Below are 19644 nucleotides of genomic sequence, written 5' to 3' on the forward strand. Positions count from 1 at the left end.
TGTTCAGCTATGCTGTGTTGATTACTGTCATTATTTACAGTAATCTGCTGGTTTTAAGGAACGTTCTCCAGAGCCAGAATGTTCAGCTGTTGAATGAAAACATTGTGTCACGCCTCTGATTACTCTAGCAGAAGTAATTCCCCTTTTTCCTTTGGATTCTCTGCTTCCGCCAAGCCAATCTGCCCCAAGCTGTTAAACATTTGTCAAAAAAGTGGCTGGATGCATATTTTCTCCAAAGCAGGAATACTCCAGAAGCCCGCGTCGGAGCCTGCTACACTCCAGCTGCTGAGCTGCAGCGTTAGCCTGTATAAAACATGGAGGTTTTCATCTGGAGCCGTGTGTTTGAAGAAGGCGGCCCACCAGCTGGGTGAAGCAGATGGCCGCTCTGCCTTAGTCTGGTTCTGCTGGACGTCTCTTTTAGTTTTAAAGAAGTTCTCCTTTCCTCTGTCATCTGCTGCTCTGAGCGTCTGTTGGCTTCTGCAGTCAGTTACATTACATCATATATTTGGGTTGAACTGGTATTTGGTTAAACTGGTTCCACTTTTTCCACAATAAGACGTTTGATATTGATTGGCATCTTGCTTATGTTTTGAGACTCACTTCAGACATGACAACATACAGAACAACCAGTAAGAAATAAAATAGAAAAATAAAATCCATCTGTTGCAGACAGTTTTGTTCCACTCTTTTAAATTCCTGTTATATCAGAGAAACTGATTCCAGATCAGGTGAAGATCCTGCTGCTGATTTTTGATGTTAATAAGCTGAAAGAAAAAATGAATCATAACCATTTGGATAATAATTTACCTTTTCTTCACCCATTCTGACGTTTTAACTAATAGAGATGGAGTATTGATTGTCAACATGTCATCATCCATATTGACATGATCTTAATTGATTACCTTAAATGATCTTAAATGACATGTTTATTTGAAAATCAATGCTGGAATAATTGCCATTAATAATAATCTTGTATTTGACCTTGATTGAAAATGATATCCATAATAATTTACATCATAATCATCATCACACCTATGAAAGACGGGCAGCTCCAAACCAACATCATGTGGAATTATTTCAGTAATGTGTTTTCTTCTGTTTGTCTCTTATTCTTTAAACAAAAACTGAGAATTTCCAGCGGTTTTCCCATTTTTATTGCTAACAGGCACAGAAAGCACACAGACCTGACATCCAGGATGAAACAGGAGAATATCTATAAACCTAAAGTTTTCTACTGAGGGATGAAAACGTTGAATTGTTAAAATACCTGGAGGTCATTTAACAAGCTTTCAGTCAAGATGTAATGAAAACTAAAATCCATTTAAGGTTTTTCCACCAAGTCACATTTGCAGCAGTTTGGAATCCTGGAATACATTCTAATAACCATTTAAAGATTAATTTAGATATTAGGTTTGTATGAAAATGGTCCAGTGTGATTTTGGAAATCTGTGATCAACTTGTGGACAATAATTTTCTTCGACCTGTTCACCAGCTGGACCTGCTCCTCCGTCTTCCCGGTGAATCCTTGACAAACAGAACTCACTTCCTGTGATTCCTCACTGAGCGTTTTTGTTCCCGACTCCGGTGGCAGCTGGCCATGCATTTGATTTATCGAAAGGAGAAACTATGAAGCTTACTTTGTGACGGCCCAGAAGCTTTAAAATTTAAGATGTCATTGACCTGATGAATGGCGGGAGGAGAGCTGGGAGCTGCCCGCTGCAGTCATATGTCACTGTCCGCAGGGATGAGGGCGCTGCCTGTTGGCCAGCATCACTCAGTGACCTGAGCTCAGATCCCCTCTGCTGTTTGTTACAGTTCAACGTATATGTTCCAATATTATTATTGGTTCTGGAGCCGACGGCATGAAAACGAAGGACTCGAGCTTTAAATGATTAAAAACACTGACACGTTGTTTTTAACTGTTGTGTTGATAAAAAGTTAAGCATTTGTCATCATGGATATTTTATTAACCTTAATGTCACCAGGAAAATGTCAGTGAGATTAAAAATCCTGGCCAGGAATGGCAGCAGCAAACAGAGTCTGCAGGTCATTCACAGCTGAACTGGAAAAGTGAACCATAACTTTCTGCTTTGGACTAAAATCAAAACATCAGAAGATGTTTTAATATTGCTTTATTTTTTAAATTTGACCTTTATTTTTGCAGGTTTAGACCTTAGAGCTCACTTACAGCAGAGACCTGCTGTCTACATGCTTTACAATGAACATGAATTTAACTCTACATCATTTTATCTTGTTTTTCATTAAATGTCTTTCAACATTTTAATGTGCATTTATCATAAACCAACATTTATTTTCAATATTTTACTAGTGTTTGACCGCTTCATTAAAGAGCATGGCTGTTGATTCCCATAAAAATAAATAACTTAAACAGACAATAATGACTGAATCTGGGCTAATCAGAGGTTAAATGCTGCATTGATCGTTCAGAGTGAATCTCTGGAATCAGCTGATAGCAGCCGGGTTGATATCTGACCTCAGCTCATCTCTCCTCTGATTTAAAGGACTGTTACAAACATTTCATCCTTTCTGCTTTAGGCTCGAATCAAACACGTTTTTTTTTTTTCAGAGAAATAACTTTTTTCTTTTTGCAGAGTGGATGTGTGAATTGCAAGGAGTCTGATTCAACTAAATGTGATTGTCCTCAAAACCCTTCAGCACTCAGATGAGGAAATAGTTTTAAATGAGAAGTACACATGCAGGTGAAGACGGGATGCTGAGACATAGACATAAGTTGCAAACTTTCATTTAAATCACATATTAAAAATGTTGAAGACCCTGAAGATAAAACTGCACTTTCTTCAGAAACAGATGATGTTAAAGTGCTGAGAAGCATCTTGTTTTAATGATTTTCCTCTGTTAAGTTACTGTTTGAATGAACACACCTGCCTCCACATGCTGGTTTCTGTCTCTCATGATGCAGTAAAAAACTTTTAAAAAAATCAGTTTGTTCCATCTTTATTCAAGTTGTCACCATGTCGTGACAGTACGGCACCAGAGAGATGATGTGTGAGAGAATGAAGCTCTTCCACCTCCTCCCTCAGCTGCTATTGCATTCTGCAAAAATGCAAAGCTCCTGGTCAAAAACAAACAGAGCCAGGAGGAACGTCTGTGCTGTCAATCACCCTCGTTTGCATGCTGCTAAATGTGCAAATGGAAAGTTACAGGCTTATTACCTGTAACTTTTCATTTCAGGTAATAAAAGTTTCATGCTGCACCTTAAAGATTCATAACAGTAAATCTCACCGCTGTAGTTTATACTCAGGTGAGTATTTACTCATGCATCGATATATTTTCATTCATAAAGTTATCCTCGGATTGTTCCCACCATTCTTTAGAATTGCAGCTTGTCTGTAGTTTTAGCAGTAGCAGCCGAGGACATGAACATCCAGCTTCAAATATGTTATTCAATATTTGGAAGCATGTTCCAAATATTGAATAACATGTTTTTGACAGCCATCCATTTGTCTCGTCACGTCTGTGTTTGTGATGGTTGTTTTCAGAGCAGTCAGTTTCCGGAGGCTTTCCAGCGTCGAGCCGGTGCATCACATGTGAGCGACTGGGTAAAAAGTCATGTTTGTCATTAGTGGGGGGTCCAGCTCTGTATGAGGCAAAGCGTAAAACAATGAGCTGTTTTTTCTTTTCTTACCAAGCTAAGCTCTACAGCAGGATCTGAAATTATCCACTTTGATTCCTTTGGGACAACTGGAATTACTTTTAAGACAAAAAGAGAAATCTTTTGAAACTTGCTCTGATTTTTTCTTCAAACTTGAGTTTATTCATGTCAAATGTTTGTTGTTTTTCATAACAAGTCTCTCTTCTACATGAGATCTTGGATCTCACTGAGACGGCCTGTATAGAAACGATGCTTTCGATTGAAAGATCTTTACGTTTTTATTTATGCTGTGATTAAAATCCATCAAATTGGAACATTTGCTGTACTACACAAGTACCGGCTAAATGGATGCACAAAGGCAGTGAGAAATATGTGAGGTTCTCCGTCATCATCGATCAGTTTAGTGCTAGGAAACACAAAGGGGTCATTAATTGGTTGCCCGGGCGCCTGTAAATATAATTAGTACATCGAAATTGGGCCACAGGCTACACCTGCACATCTGGTGAACCATACATCATTTTTTGCATCCATTGTCCTCTGCACTGGAACAGAGTAAAGTGGTTTCGTAGCCAGTATTTGACGTGCCTATCAAATAAGATTCTTTGCTATGTAAGCTGAAAAAAACGAGCCTGTTGTTTGTACCGCAGGGAACAGAGATGCATATATTTGTCATAATCTGTTAGCTTGATTGGCCGGTTGTTAACGCTGAAAGCGATTCTGTTGTCATCTCCTTGGAGGATGCTTCATAGCCCCAGACTATCCTCCGGTCTGGAATTAACCAGCCACATCTCTGGCTCACTTGTGGCTGTTTTACATCAGCTGGCGTGATTAAAAGACCCGACAGATGTAGATGTATATGTTGACCCAACTAACGTCCCTGTGTCTCTGATTTTCCTGCAGTTGTACAGCTCAGTCGACTTTGGAAGGAAATGGATGCTCATCCACGAACACGTCACCCCGAACAGATTCTACTGGTGAGTCATCTCTTCTCATGTCTCGGCTGCTGCATTCCTCGTCTCTAAAGTTGTTTGCTCAGGAATGCAGCAAGTGCTTTTGACTCAGAACAAGGCCTCTGACTGGCAGTGATGATGGAGAAATCCTGCACATTTCTGTAGTTTGACGCAATGAGCCAGAGCTTTATGTCTCCTTCAGTGGCTCAGGAAAGTCTTCACTTTGTCCACATTCTGTTACTTCATAGATTTATTGTGTGTTTGAGTTTTCTTCTGTCTCATAGATCAAGGCACAGCACTCCATAAAAAGCAGGCAAAATAGCTTTTGGGAAAGATGTGCATCAGCTTTTATTGCCAAAAACTTGATAATGTGGAGCTTAATATTTTTCTTAAAGCCTCTTTGGCACCAATCACAGCGCATCTTTTTGGCACAGCAGATTTTAAGTATTTTCTTCCATTTTTTGCTCCAGATCCTGTCAGGGTCAGGCAGGATGGATGGGCAGTGTGGAAACGCCACGTCTAGGTCTTTGTTTGCTTCAGGTCACCGACCCTCAGTGGACCCACTGAGCGTCCACTGAGTTATTTTATCTATTATGAATATATAAAATCCACAAATGCTGGAGACCTCCTTTAAAAATGTGTCTAACTTCCCATTTTGATCGTTCACACAGCAAACAGGCCTTATTGTGCATTAATACACACAGTGGAGACACAGTACTGCAGAAGCTAACATCTATGTCTTCCTTATTCCCTCTCTTTGTGTCAATCAGCGACAAGGAAGATTAATGGCAGCCTTGGACTGGTTTCAGCCAATAGTGCGTCAAGCAGCATTGTGTCTCGGCATTTTATGTCACAAACTCTGTTTTCTTATAAATATTTTTGACATTCTCTAAAGAAATATGCGGGATGCATTGTGTTTGAAGGCTATTCTTCTATTCTTCACCATCATCTGATGTCTGGAGCTGAGGAGGTTTTCTCTAAGCTTGAGTGCTGTTACTTTGCCCCCTATGAAGGCTGGTCACCCCAATACTATATATATATATATATATATATATATATATATGGATTAGAAGACTCTGATCTCAGGGATAAGAACCTTTCATAGCAAGAGATGAGAATACATTCTACCATTTACTTTGAAATTATATATATATAAAATATCCTTCATGTAGAAAAACTACATGAAGGACATTTTAAATCTGACCTTGCTGACACTTTGGAATAAAAAACTGCACTGATGTTCATTTTAAAATAAATAATAAAAAGTGAAGGGATGAAAATGCATTCCAGTGACCCTGTAGATTCAGCTTCCAGCAGTATTTATATTCCTCTTAATATCAGGTTAATAAATGTCTAGAGTTTCTTTTAAACTAAACCAGTGGAAGCAGGAGGAGTAATTTTCTTATGATGCAGACATACAGATTTGGAAGCAGGACCTATGACTAATAACAAACCAGGGATGTTCCTGTCGCTTCATATCCACTCAGCCTCCCTCTCACTCCCCCTGTGGTGCACCAACTCCGTCTGAAAGTGCACACTCATCACAAATGTTGGACTGAATGTCGCCCAGCTCATCACTCCTCCGCCCCTCCCTCTCTGAGGTGACTGGCTGAGCCTGGGATTGCCTTGGGTTGCACTCTCTACTGCTCATAAATCTGGAGCTACATCCATGCCACTGCAGAGAGATCCTAAATTTGTGCAAAATACATCACTGACTTTACCCTTTGCTGCCAAAACCATCTCAAGGACACCGGAGCAGTGGATGGGTCTGCAGCTCAGCCAGGCTGGACTCCAGTTGGCTGGATCTGCTCGGCTGCTCCATCGACCTCAGAGGGATTTTAAATATCGTCACAGTTGGAAACCAGTAGCTGCCATTCAGTCTAATCCACCAGTTGCTGAAAGTGAAAACTTTCAATCGTCAATGAAGAACTTAAAGTTTAGGCTCCTATTCAAACACAGTTTGGAACCAACCTCCTGCCCCAGACTGTCTCAAAGCTTCAAGCTGTTGATTTCAGGTCAAGTTAAAGATGTAGTCCTCCCTGTTCATCATTCCCCCAGTTTGAACCATCCATGGCAGTAAAAACAGGCCCACAGCATGATGCTGCCATCAGCAACGCCCCCCTGCTGTTTCACTGTGAGGCTGGAGTCCAGCAGATTCCTCTTCATGGTCAGCTTTTACCTCTAGAGGTTCTTCAGTCTTTCTTCAACATCCAAACTGATTTTCCTGGATTTGAGGTGACAGTTTGGGTCAGATGAGTGAATTCAACAATTTTCACCATGCAACCAAAATGACTTAAAAATAATTCTCTGGATGACTGTGACCCAAAAACAAGTGATACTGAAACCCAACAGACAAACTGAATGAAAACATAGTTAAGTCACTTCCTCTAAAATAAGTGTTGATCTGCAGAAACAGAACCTTCTCGTAGGTTTTCGTACTTCTCTCTTCCTAAATGAATCTCTCTGCTGGCTTCTTGTTCTGTTGACTGGACGTTTTGTTTTCTAGAGTGAATATGCATAACCACAAATCCCACACTACTAAACCAAGCAACAATAAATCAAGGCATAAAGAAATTAGTTAGCATAAAATGTTTATTTTTTCATAGAAAATCTGTAATTCAAATGAACAGGAATTCGTTTTTAGGGCTTAAATTAATTCTGCTCTGTTAAAGGAATTCAGGCCTGTGCCAGTTTCTGCTGCTTGTTTGCACTCCATTCATTCTTTGGCAGCAACTCTAAACTAATCTTTCTTTATATTTTCATTTCCAATGTATTAATTCTTGTAATTAGGCATTCATGCATTGGTTCCTGTTTTCGCTGCCAGGTCTGTTTCTGGACTGGACAAAGAACCAGATCTGGTCCACATGGAGGCTCACACTCCGGATGGAAGTAAGTGACTTTATGAGAAAATACAATACAGTTTGTTCAGGAAATAATCAACCAGGAAAGAAGTTTGGGTCCAAAATGAAACCCTAGGCGTCAGTTTTAATGAATCTTGCTTCTCCTTCTTTCCAGCTCCTTAACTCTGAATGGCAGCGCCATTGAAATACAATAAGTGCTAAAGTTTTTACACCAAACTCAGAGATACAAGCTTTCTGTCTGATTGACAGGATGCTTGTTTGTCATATCTGTGCAATGAGAATAACTAGGTGCTACAAAGAGAAGCAAATTAACCGAGGAAATGTCAGGCTGCGTGGATGGGAGGAGAACAAACAGTAGAACACAAAACCTGTTTTTGATCTGATTGAGAACGGTGGAGTATGGAGATGCTTTCAGCTTATCTTGAACAGGTGATGCGTTGCTGCGACTCTGTTCGTTAATATGCATGAGAGGAATAACAACTCTAACGGCTCTGCCTGTGTGTGTGGCTGACAGATGTGCAGTATGTCACATGCAGAGCTCAGATGTGCTCCGAAGCCAACCGGAATTATCCGTTCCCGGGATACATCGACATCAGCTCTCTGGTGGTTCAAGACGACTACATTTTCATACAGGTAGGGCTCCAGCCTGTCCCCGTTATGCAGCTCAATGTAGCCAGGCTTAGTTCAAACATGCACACTCTTTGAAATGTTGCCTATTTCACGTTACAACCAGAAACGTCAATGTGTCTTATTGGAACTTTGTGTGACAGACCAACACAAAATAAAGGGTTCCACTGATTTAAACTCCCTTTACTCTTTTTTTAATGATTATAGCAGTGAATCTTTCACGCTGCATCTCCACCAGATTTGTACATATTGAGACTGAAATTTTTACCCGTTCTTCTTTTCTAAAGAGCTCATGCTCAGTCAAACTGAAGAGAGATCATCTATGAACATACATTTCCAGGTCTCACCTCAGACTCTCAATTGCATTTGAGAGTCTGAGGTTGTTGGACTGGAGGCTGTAACTGATAGTTCTTGGGTCCAGGAGCAGCAGTGAACCTTCGTTCGGACCAGTGGACCGGGTCTTTACCCTGGTGATGATCGACAAAGTCAGGAGTGTTTGCTTCTCTGGCCTACGTCAGGCATTAGTTGGATGTGATGTGGGACTATGGAGTGTTTTAAGGAGTATCCAATCCCAGTAATTTCAAATCCACAGGTGTGTCAACAGGTTGAGCCTGTTCCCAGTGTGTGTTGGACTCTACCAGGCCTCTGTAACCAAACCTGTGTATGGACCGGATCTGAAGGCTTGGTGATGGAGAGGAGGACGTCTGGTGTTGGGACATTGTTTCATCTTAGTTTTTTTGCAGATGATGTGGTTCTGTTGGTTTCCTCCAGCTGTGACCTCCAGCGTTCACTGCTTGGTTTGAAGTCAGAAGTCTTGGATCTTGGTTTATAGTTCAGACGTGATGGGAGAAGGAAGCAGATGGATTGGAGCTTTGCCCGCAGCCATGCCAGCGCTGCTGCGCTCTGTTGTGGTGAAGAAAGAGCTGAGCCAATCAGCAAAGATCTTCATTTAATGTCTGTCTACATCCAGTCCTGACCTTTGGTCATGACATCGATCTGGTTCTTTTGGTCATGATTCATGATAGGAGTTGATGAAATGAGCTTCCTCCAGAGGCTTCTAGGGGTGAGGAGCTCTGCCATCCAGAGGATGCCTCCATGGCGCCTCCCCTTGATGCTGATGTGGTCCCACTGAGGGGAGAGCCTGGGAGACGCTGAACTCACTGCCGGGAGTTCACATCCTGTCTGGCCTGGGAATGCTTGGGATTCCCCAGAGTTGCTCAGAAGAGGAATGTCTGCGATTCCTCCTGGACCTGTTTCCTCCCTGACTTGATGTTGGATAAACAGAAGACGATGGATGGAATGGATGGACTTTGACTGGGCCATTTAAACATATGTTTTGATCTAAAACAGCTGAGCTGTGATCCTGCAACTTTAAGAGCATCTGTTCTCCAACTCTTCAGAGTTAAATGAATGCCTCATTGGCAGTACTCTGCAAGTACTAAAGGTTTAAGTACCATAAATACAAGGCGCCCTCCAACTACTGTAGATAAAATATCACTCATACTGTGTGGTGAAAATGAAATAACCCACTTAACTACAACTCTTTGTCCTCTCTCACTTCTTCCTGGCACAACCGGCTGTTTAAAATCAATAAAGAACTCATCGACTTAGAAGCTGCCCTCATTTAAAGACACGGCGATTCTTCCTCTGTAGTCTGAAGTTCTAACTAGGCTGGACAAATTAGTCTGCTGATTTGCTGGTTCAGGTCTAAACTTAAGTGATGATGATCATAAAGAAACGTTGTAACAATATAACAGTTACTTTTTAATGTAAGACTTTAAAATTGTCTTTTTATTTTATGTCTCCAATTTCCTTTTTTTTACTCTTTTACACACGTTGGACTCCACGCTGGAAACCCTGCAAATCCATGCAGAGACCATAAAAAGAGCAGCTGCTCAACAATTAAGAGGAGAACTTCTGAATAAAATCTAAAAGTTAAATCCAAAAGCATTATTTACACCATGACCTGCTGGATTCATGCAGCCGACAGAGAAGCTAAGTGGGAACACGCTGCCCTATGGTCAACTGCATCGTGTCGCTGCGACACGGCCAGGACAAACAAAGTGGAGATAAAATTTCCTCTTGTGCTTTGGCTCGTTGTCTTCTTGTTTAACCTTCATCTTTTCATTTTCTCTGTCGCTTCATCCACTCTGCAACTGCAAACAAGGTGCAATCTTTAATACCAAGTCAATATTTTAACAATGCAGTGGATCTCCTTTTTTCATAGAGCTTGTCTAGGAGAAGCAGCTTTGCGAGCTGAAATAATTTGGTGCAATGCAAAGTCATTTCATTAATAACTTAGCATGATGTTGGACTGAATGGTACTGCAAACCAGTCAGTCCAGGAGCAACATTTATTTCCCTCATCGACTGAACCCCCCACTCAGTCCCTGAATACTGTGACTTTATTGTAATAACCAACAACTTCTGTAATTTAACTTCACAACACAGAAGCCCTAATCATTAACCTGAAAAAAAAAATACAATGTCGTGTAGAAATTCAAGGATACAGTTTGGTTACCTGGACCTTTGCCCCTCCACCCTCGCCCCCCGGCCGTCTGCCCTCCAGCACTTTAGAGAAATAAATGAAGCTGTTCCTTAAAGATCCTTCAGTCAAGTCTGACCTGACCTGAGTCTTTCATGCCAACTCTCAGGCATCTGACGAACTCTCAGTCCAATTGCCTCCACGTTTTAACATGCGTGCGTCACAGACAAAAGGTCCAACAAGGGATTGGCTGGGTGGGGAGAAAATCAATCATACCAATTCCTCTTAAAGTTCAAACTGCTGCTGGTTATCTGGCCATCGATCTGCGACTCCCTCACTCGATTGCATGTGGGAATGTTCTGCAGTGCTCACAGCTCGGCTGCTGAATTGCCTCTCAAAGCTTGTTTTCTCTCCTCTGAGCCACACAGAGCACTTACAAGATCAGTAACAAAATCAGCCCCGTCGTGCAACATTGATGCTCACATCGTTTCTCTTCTGCAAGCTGTGAAATTGAAGGTTTTTCTCTAATGAATTTTATGTCGTTATCGATCAGGAGGAAAATTGGGTTGTGAAACTGGCCAATCATTTTGCGCGTTGTATCTCAATGTGTACAAATGGTCGTCCTTTGTTGCCCCAAGGCTAATGACAGTTCTCCAACACACGCCTCCCCAGACAGACTCCTAACAGCTTGTATGTTTGCAAAAGGTCTGCAACATGAAGGATGACTTTCCCCTCCCTCAAACTGCAGATGAGGCTTGGTTAGGCAACTTAAAGATTTCTCCTGACAAAGAATAATGAGACTATTGATTGTCCTGTGAGATATTTACCAAAGTCCACTTTGAAACCTCCAAGTTCACTGACACCTGGGGAGGAGTTTATTTCTGAGCTGACGTCAGGTGATACTGATGAATCCTCTCTGGATCCCCACCTGGAGAAACTGCTCAGAAAGACAAACAGCTGCAGGCTGAAACCCACTGAAAATAAGACGACTTGAAAATGAGGAAATGACCAGCACTACAGTTAAACCTTTTTTACAGGTATAGATATTCATTTTATAGACTTGCGAGAAGATCTTTTAAAAGAATCTGAATATTCCTGCAACAGGACAAAACCTGAAGCAGAACAAAAGTGTATAACTGGCTACATTCAGATGATACAAATGATTACATTACAGGCAACAGAAACAAAACACATTTTTTACATAAGTGTAAAAGTCATCTGTAGACAGACAGACAGCTGAGGCCCCTCAGCCTTTGGTCACTGCTCTGGAGAACCTGACCTCTCTGCCCACGGATGGAGGGCTGCGTTTCTTGGTTCCCGAGTAAAAACCCGCCTGGCACCAAGCTCCTCCGGGTCTGGCTCCTAACAGGGACCCCGGTGACACATTCAGGCGTCTGTTTCCATTGATGGAAACGGTCCCTCACCTAGGAACCGTTTGCAATGGGTCAACCTGCCCGACCAGTGACAAAAAGCCCCTGATAACCTGACAACTCAAACTCCTCTGACACAATAAGGTGGAAGCCCATCTGGCTCAGATGATGCCCGTTTATGGTGTTTTTATAGTGGTAAACCAAGAATTATAACCAAGAAAACTGTTTTTTTCAGCAAAAACTCAATTTAACTGTAAATTCTAGACTAGAATGTCAGATAATTTGTTGTCTTCATGTCTCAAAGGTTCCCACCTCTGGACGAGCCACTTATTACGTCTCCTACAAGAGAGAAGCTTTCATACAAATCAAACTGCCAAAATACTCCCTGCCTAAGGTACGCTGCAGCATGTTCACATGTTGGAGACTCATTGAAAGTTTTTCATTTCTAAATGTCAGGACAAAGCAATCATGCAGTTAATTAAGTTTGTCTGTAAACCTCAAGATTGAATGTTTACACTTTGATGGTTAGGACTGATGTAAAACGCATGTTTCAGTTTTTTTTCTTTGTTTTATTAGAATCGGTGTTCTGTCCTTCCAAAAGTCCTTGTGTCTCTCACTGTAGGTGATGCTGTCCAGTACGTCCACAGACATTTACATTCATCCCACAGCGTTGACCTCATGACCAGTCCCACAGGGTCAAGATGGACTAATCTGTCATCTCTGTGCCTCCAGTCATAACTTCTCTTAATCTCTCCTGCTGCTTCCTGAAAGGATTTGCACATCGTCAGCACCGACGGGAAGCAGGTCTTTGCAGCAGTGCAGGAGTGGAACCAGAACGACACCTACAATCTCTACCTGTCTGACACCAGAGGGATCTTCTTCACCTTGGCCATGGAAAATGTCAAGACAACCAGGGGCATCGCTGGGAACCAGATGTTGGACCTGTATGAGGTACCAGTGTTTGAATTATTCATGAATGAAATTTATAGGGTTTTGGTCTCTGAATGTGACATCAAGCTAAAAGAGGGTCTTTAATTGCTGGTCTGTGCATTACATTGTTGATTGGGGTGAGATTGGCAGAGAGAGCTGCACTTAAAGATCGTCATGTAAATCAGATCCCATTGTTGAATTCAATACTCTCCAAAACTGCAAAAAGCAGCAGTTGAGATGCTCTTTTGCCAGCGAGTTTTTGTTAATTGTATTTTTTTATTAAAAGCAACAAGTTAAAACCCCCACTGGGCCACAGGACTAATCCTTTAATGCATAAATGGAGATAATCTTGTAATCCCATAGTTTTCCATTGGAATCCTCTGTCAAAACAACTTCACAACATATTTTTGCAAATGTTCAAATTTTGTTTCATTCAGTTGTTGGAATCAAAGTTTTTTTTTCAAGTGAGTTTAAACCACAGAAAACCCAAATCACCAGGAAACAGTGGTTACCTGGTGATCTGGTAACCAAGTCAGTATTAACCTGACCTGCAGACCAAACTGTGGAAAACTGGAGGAATGTTCTCAGCTGCTTGGATTGTTGGTGATGATTTTCCTTTCTTGCCACTTGGAGCCATTCAGAGTTAAGTGATCAGGCGTAACATCGTAACCGTCACGGACTCGCTGACACAGCGTATCGTGATGCAGTGCGTTCCTACTGTCAGAGCCAACCAGACGCTCAGTAACGAGTTCTGAACGGCAGATTGAGAACATCGACTCCAATCTGCACATTTTTCTGCTTCAATTCATCAACTTTATGGACACAATATAGGACCTCAGTCAAAAGTTACAAAAATAAACCCTGTTGTTCACTGTCAGTTTGTATAAAGTTACGACTGACCAGTTTGTCTTCATAGAGTAGAAGTCAGTTTTCTCTTGACTTTAGCATTTCAGGTATTTGGTCAATATTTGGGATTAAAAGGTTCAGGATACAAAAGTAATGGTATTTTCATTAAAACAACATTTTATATGTGTGTAAAGTTTGTCTTTAGCTAAATGGGCTACAAATTGTGAGCAGAAAACAAGAACATGTTGGTCCCAAACAGAATTAGTGAATGTTTTGTGATCATTTGTAATGAAGGTACAGACAGAGCTCTGGAAGCCAGGATGAAGTGTGACGTCCATCCATCCACAGAGTTTCCTTAGAGTTTGTTTTAGTTGACTTGTTGAATGTGGACAGGTTTGCATAACAGGCTGCACTCGTCCATCTTCCTGACAGCAGACACACACAGCATAGAGAATGTGGCTCAGTGCTGTGGAGCTGCAGAGTGGACCTTGTTAGCTCGCTGCCTTCATACTGTATGTGTTTGCATCCATAGCAGGAGAGTTCACTTCCATCCCTTTACGCTCCTCTGTGAACCCAGTTTATCACTCCAACACTGGCAGGTGTGATGGAGGGAATGGAGGAAGGAAGTGAGATGTTGGGCAGCTGCAGTGGCAGCGGGGCGGTAATTAACAATGCCATTACTTCTCCTGCCCAGGCTGTGGATATGTGCGCTGATTGTGAGTGCAGCTCCCCTTTCCATGCGACTCTGCTTCATTTCTGCGGTGGGAGACGGCGCTCAGTGCAGCTTTAAGTAGACGCATGCAAATAGCTGAGAACCGTCTGAAAGCACCTGTGCTGTTATACAAGCCGGTAGATAACTAGAATAAATAAATCAGTTGCAAGAAGCATGAAAAAGGAATAAAAGTGGTCGGGGGAAGGCCCGGCCCACCGAGCCCAACAGCTTTGGATGTATTCTACCGTTATACTCTGACACCTGGTGGGTTTGGAATAAACCTGCTGGAACATCTTTCAGCCCATTTTCCCTCCGTCAGCTCTAATAACGTGTGTGCGCAGAGACTGTTGGAAAACCAGCCATTCTTCTGAAAGTCATTTTCTGTCTTTGTGTCACAATTTCTCCCAGACTGCCGGACCTCTTTAGGAGGCCAGCTGCCATCCTGGCTGTTATTTCCAGTGGATGAAATGAACAGAATCCCATCGATCGCCTCGTACCCACACAACCTCTGAAGAAAAACTGTGGCCCATTAGATACACTTCACATATCAGTCAGTCAAGGCTTCATTTGTGGAGCTCCCTTCGTTCACAATGAGGGCAACACGACGTGCTTCTTTTGTATGATATGATAAAAATAACAAATAAAACAGAAAAAAGTAATGAGGTAAACAAGACGGAGCATGAAAATGTGCAGAAATGTGTCGTCAACAGGAGAAGTTTGTTTGAAGGACTGAGGAAATTGAACTGTGCAGATGAGGTGGAGAAGGCAGTAAAACAAAATGCTGCCTGTCGGCCATCTGCAGTCCATGCAATGATTCTGTGTAGCTGAAAACGTGGCAGGCCAGCACAATTAGTTGAATTTTATATCAAATGATATAAACATCTTGTAAAATCGTTCCGCTCAGGCAGCAGGATGGTGCAGCAGATCTGCTTTTTATTTTCTAGACTTTTTATTCCGTTTTTTGAGGTGTTGCATGTTTGGACAATTAGTCTCTGATTCTGGATGCTGTGCAGCTGAAAGGATTTTTGCTCTTTCTTTTTCTCTTATGCTTTTGGACAGTTGTTTTGATGTGTAACCACGGCAACAAGATTTTATTTTTATAATTGTGAGCACCTGATTAGCATCTCAAAAGCTCAAATGACTCCTGAACTATGACCCCGACTCCCAAAGAGAGAAAGAGGAAGTTCAATCTATCTCTTCCATCCATCCTGATTTTCAAGGATCAGATCGTTTACTCAAACTTTTCCCTTCCCGGGTTTCTAACCGTACAGCCACACAAATTTAAAGAGGAATTGCAAAAGCAAAGGAGGTGGGTTAGCAGTTCTAATTTATAAAGTACTGTGGAATAATGTCTCTGCTGTCTGGATATTAAGTTGTTTGCATGTCATGTTGTAGAAAATGTACAACACAAAGTTTCCATTATTCCATAAACATGGTTTTGCTTTCTTTTCCATTTCACAGAAAATCTATCAGCATCCAGTGAATGTTTGTTAAGATTAGAGTAGTTTACTCATTTCATTTAAATATTGTGTTTTCGTTTTCATGCAGATAAAACTGAAGACGTTACACAATAAAACTTGTTTTTTGTGGCCCATAAGTGCTTTTACTTTGTCGATCCAGATGGTAAGTTGTTTGGACTGCAGGATGAGACAGAAATGTGCTTCACTGTATTTGCAGCCTTGCTGCGTCTCCAGTTCTGATCGTATCCTAAACAGCAGAGATGAATGGATCAGTTGAAGCAGGCAGAACGTTTTCATGCAGCCAGGACTCGTGTCGTTGGTAACAGAGCTCCATCTTGTGCTTCCTCACAAAGACACTCGCTGATTTTCTCCCACAGAAGAAAACGTGAACGTTTTCTAACTCCACGCTGAAATTTGCACAATTAGCTCCTCAATTAGTGAAACGATTTTATTGTTAGTCAGACTTCATAGGAGCAGTTTGTGTAATCACAGGCCGTTTGTTGGAGAACTGCTGTCATTTTTCCATGTGAACTGGTGACACTTCCTGCTTTAGCAGGCGGCTCCTGGTTGCCAGGGATTCGGTGCATCAACAGCCATTTATCTTTTCGCTCTCTGCTTTTGACTTTGCCGTTACCAGTCCCAGGTGATCGGAGACACGGGGAGGCATGTTGTCTGTGTAAATAATTATTCTGATCCTGGCGATGTTCAGCTCCTCCTGCCTGCGTTTTCCTGGCAGTGAAGTTAAACCCATGAAGGCGTTAAAACTGTAAATGAGTCATAAAATATACAACTTGGTTGTCTCACTTTCGATAATCGCTGACCCCCTGCTGTTCACCAACGACTCTGTGCCTCTGATGAAATGCATCCTCATCAGTGGCAGCGTTATGACCTGCAGACGATACAGTGAATGCATTTATTGAATTCAGTGAGAAGCTGCTCTCCAATGCAACAACAACAGGAAGATAAATGAGGAGGCTGTCAGGCCGTTTTAAAGCCGAAGGAGAAACCCGGACAGGCTCTGTCCCTCTGAATATCACACTGCTGCTGATCGCATTATGAAAACTGTAGATAACTGTTATTGGAAAAGAACGCTGGAAGTGATTAGCCTTTTACCACTTATCTGCGGCGCTTTTGTGATAGTTTGAAATTCAGTTCAGTTCAAAAGTATAGTATCTATCCCAAAGGGAAATTAAATGTCTAACTTTTAGTTTCCAAGTGTCTTTACACAGTTGGTATGGATGGCAATGCTGTGGGCAGGAAGGATCTCCAGAAGCAGTCAGTGTTGCATCTAATCTGAAGATCCCTCTGACTGAAGACTGTTGCTTTATGACAGACATGATTTTCCACAGAACCGCGTCCTGGATGAGGGTCAGACGTGACCATATTACTCCCATCCTCCACTCTTTTACTTAGTAAAAATCCTGTGTAAGTACAGAGATCAGAACATCTGAATTCATATTAAAATGTTACGTCATCAGAAGCACCTAAATATAAAGTAATGTTGAAATTGTTTTGTATTTTAAGAACCAAAATGAAAATAATTCATATAAATAACTTAATGAGCCAAAATGTGTTTTTTTTTTATCACTGTCTTTTCATATAAAACTTATGAAACTTTAAAAAAACTGGAGGTGTGTATCTGTACATGGTGAATTTTGATTAAATCCATCTGTTTCTTCACTCAGTGAAGTTACTCACATCCAGGAATTTTACTCGACTATATGGATCAATACTGCATAATAAAATTACTCAAGCTGTAAACGTACAGCATAGTAAAACTAATCCTAACAGTATATTTTTCCGAAAAGTTACTAAAATTAATGTAATTGAGTAAATGCTACTAATTACTTAGCTACTCTGCTGCTGTGTGGAGGTTGGTGTTGATCTGTCACCTGGAGGCCACATGAAAGATTTTATAAGAAGGTGATCTGAAAGCATTTATTGTTCTAGAATCAGGAAAACCAAACAGAAAAACTGCCTTTAGTTCTTATTTCTGACTGATGCTAACTTTATTTGTAGCAGACGTTATTAAAAACCACCTGGTAGAGTTCATCTTTGCTTTCAAGCTGCAGCTCATCACCAGGCTTCGTTTTCGTTCTGTCTGCACGCACATGCACTCACGCTTCAGAGTAATCTGTGGAGCCGAAACTTCTGCTGGCATCCTTCGCTGTGTTGCACAAAAAGCCATGTAGGTGTAAATGATGGATGGAGGGAGAGCCATGGTAGTGGACGTGCATGATTCTCAAGTGTGAGTGTGAGAAGGAGAGAAAGAGCGAGTAGGTGGAGGCAATAAATAATAACTGCAGCGATTGACATGTCTGGTTGGATCAGGATGGGGGGACCCTCATTAGCTGCATCCATCTTGAGCGCCATGTATCTCTGACAATGTCAAATGTGCAGCCTATTAGTGCCACTTATAAAGATGTGCCCCTGCAGGGAGGGAAGCACATCCAAGAGGAGCCCCTCACTATGGCAACCACTCTGAGGGGCCGTGTCCTTTCCATCACATAACTCACTTTGCTTTGTTTCGGGATACGTCTATTACCTGAAACCGAGACTTTGATGATGGAGGTGACTGCCTGGGATGTTTCCGTCTGTTTATGGAGTCGGAACTTAAAGTCCCCTAACTGGTGTTGGTCTGGCAGCTTTTCAGGAGAGAAAACTCCTTGAGCTGGAAGGTTCAGCTGGCCTTCTGAAGGTCTGAGTTTTATTCTTTGATTCAGTTTTCCTGAGGGAAAACAGACCAGCTGTCTTTTATCCTGCCTGTATTGTTGCGACACATTAGGATATAATTACAGATAGCACTTAGAGCTACCTGCAACCGTCTCTGCAGACAATTGTCGACAACAGAAGGAGACGATAAGCATTCCATTTGCATTTAACTGGAGCTGTGAAGATTGCTGCCGCAGCGCCGAATGCCTTCTCAGATGGGAGTGTTGGATCCTCTCCCTCATCACAGGAAACCTCTCTGTCAGGGGATTGGTGTGAGCCTTGGATGTAAAAACAGTAATTTCTGTTTTGCGTTTGAAACGTGAAAAAGAATGAAGTGTTTTGTGTCTGTGTCCATTAGGTGGCTGGAATCAAAGGGATGCTAATCGCAAACAAGAAGCAGGACAACCAGGTGAAGACCTACATCACCTACAACAAAGGCCGGGACTGGAGGCTCCTGCAGGCGCCGACTGCAGACCTGGATGGAAACAACATCCACTGCATCCTGGTAAAACACCGGGCCGGATATTTCCTGGAGCTCAAACCATCATTCTGCTCATATTCACACTGATGTGGAGAGGATATGCCAGGTGGACCACTGCCAGGCATAATTAGAAATAATGATTTATAGTTTACAGCTTCACTTCATTCAAATAATACGCCATTAGTTGTAATTAAGTTACAACTAGGCTGGTTTTTATTCAATCTCACAATGTGTTTGGCATCAGAATGGAGTTCATATGTGTTTGTACTCATTTAGTGCTGAAGGGCTCACCTGAGCGGAACCGGCTGTGGGAGCAACCTGCAGCAATCTGCCGTCAAACTGGAAAACGGAGCAGAGCTTTGCTCCGCAACAACAACGTATCGTAGAAAATGTTCTGGAAACTCACTTCTCGTTTTATTTTCAGGCTCACAAACATTCTGTAATAATATCTGTACAAAAAGTAACAAAGTTACTTTTAAAAATCGTTTTGTGCCAGAAGGAAGCGGGGGATTCTGTCACAGCACCAAGCTGGTGACCGTGATGAAGAGGAGGTGACCATGATGAAGAGGAGGTGACC

General features: G+C 41.8%; 1 protein-coding gene across 3 annotated transcripts in view; it reads left to right on the forward strand.

The window, feature by feature from the left end:
• The window catches only part of sorcs3a (sortilin related VPS10 domain containing receptor 3a), a 222596-nt gene that overhangs the window by 160011 nt on the left and 42941 nt on the right, over window positions 1-19644 (forward strand). For all 3 annotated transcript variants that reach the window (XM_008422187.2, XM_008422199.2, XM_008422206.2), the window contains 6 exons: window positions 4535-4608; window positions 7409-7473; window positions 7960-8078; window positions 12231-12320; window positions 12698-12877; window positions 18945-19091. In XM_008422187.2, the coding sequence (XP_008420409.1) occupies window positions 4535-4608; window positions 7409-7473; window positions 7960-8078; window positions 12231-12320; window positions 12698-12877; window positions 18945-19091 (675 nt within the window). The remainder of the gene's footprint in view (window positions 1-4534; window positions 4609-7408; window positions 7474-7959; window positions 8079-12230; window positions 12321-12697; window positions 12878-18944; window positions 19092-19644) is intronic.

The sequence above is a fragment of the Poecilia reticulata genome, linkage group LG1, assembly GCF_000633615.1.
Source record: "Poecilia reticulata strain Guanapo linkage group LG1, Guppy_female_1.0+MT, whole genome shotgun sequence".
NCBI classification, from domain to species: domain Eukaryota; kingdom Metazoa; phylum Chordata; class Actinopteri; order Cyprinodontiformes; family Poeciliidae; genus Poecilia; species Poecilia reticulata.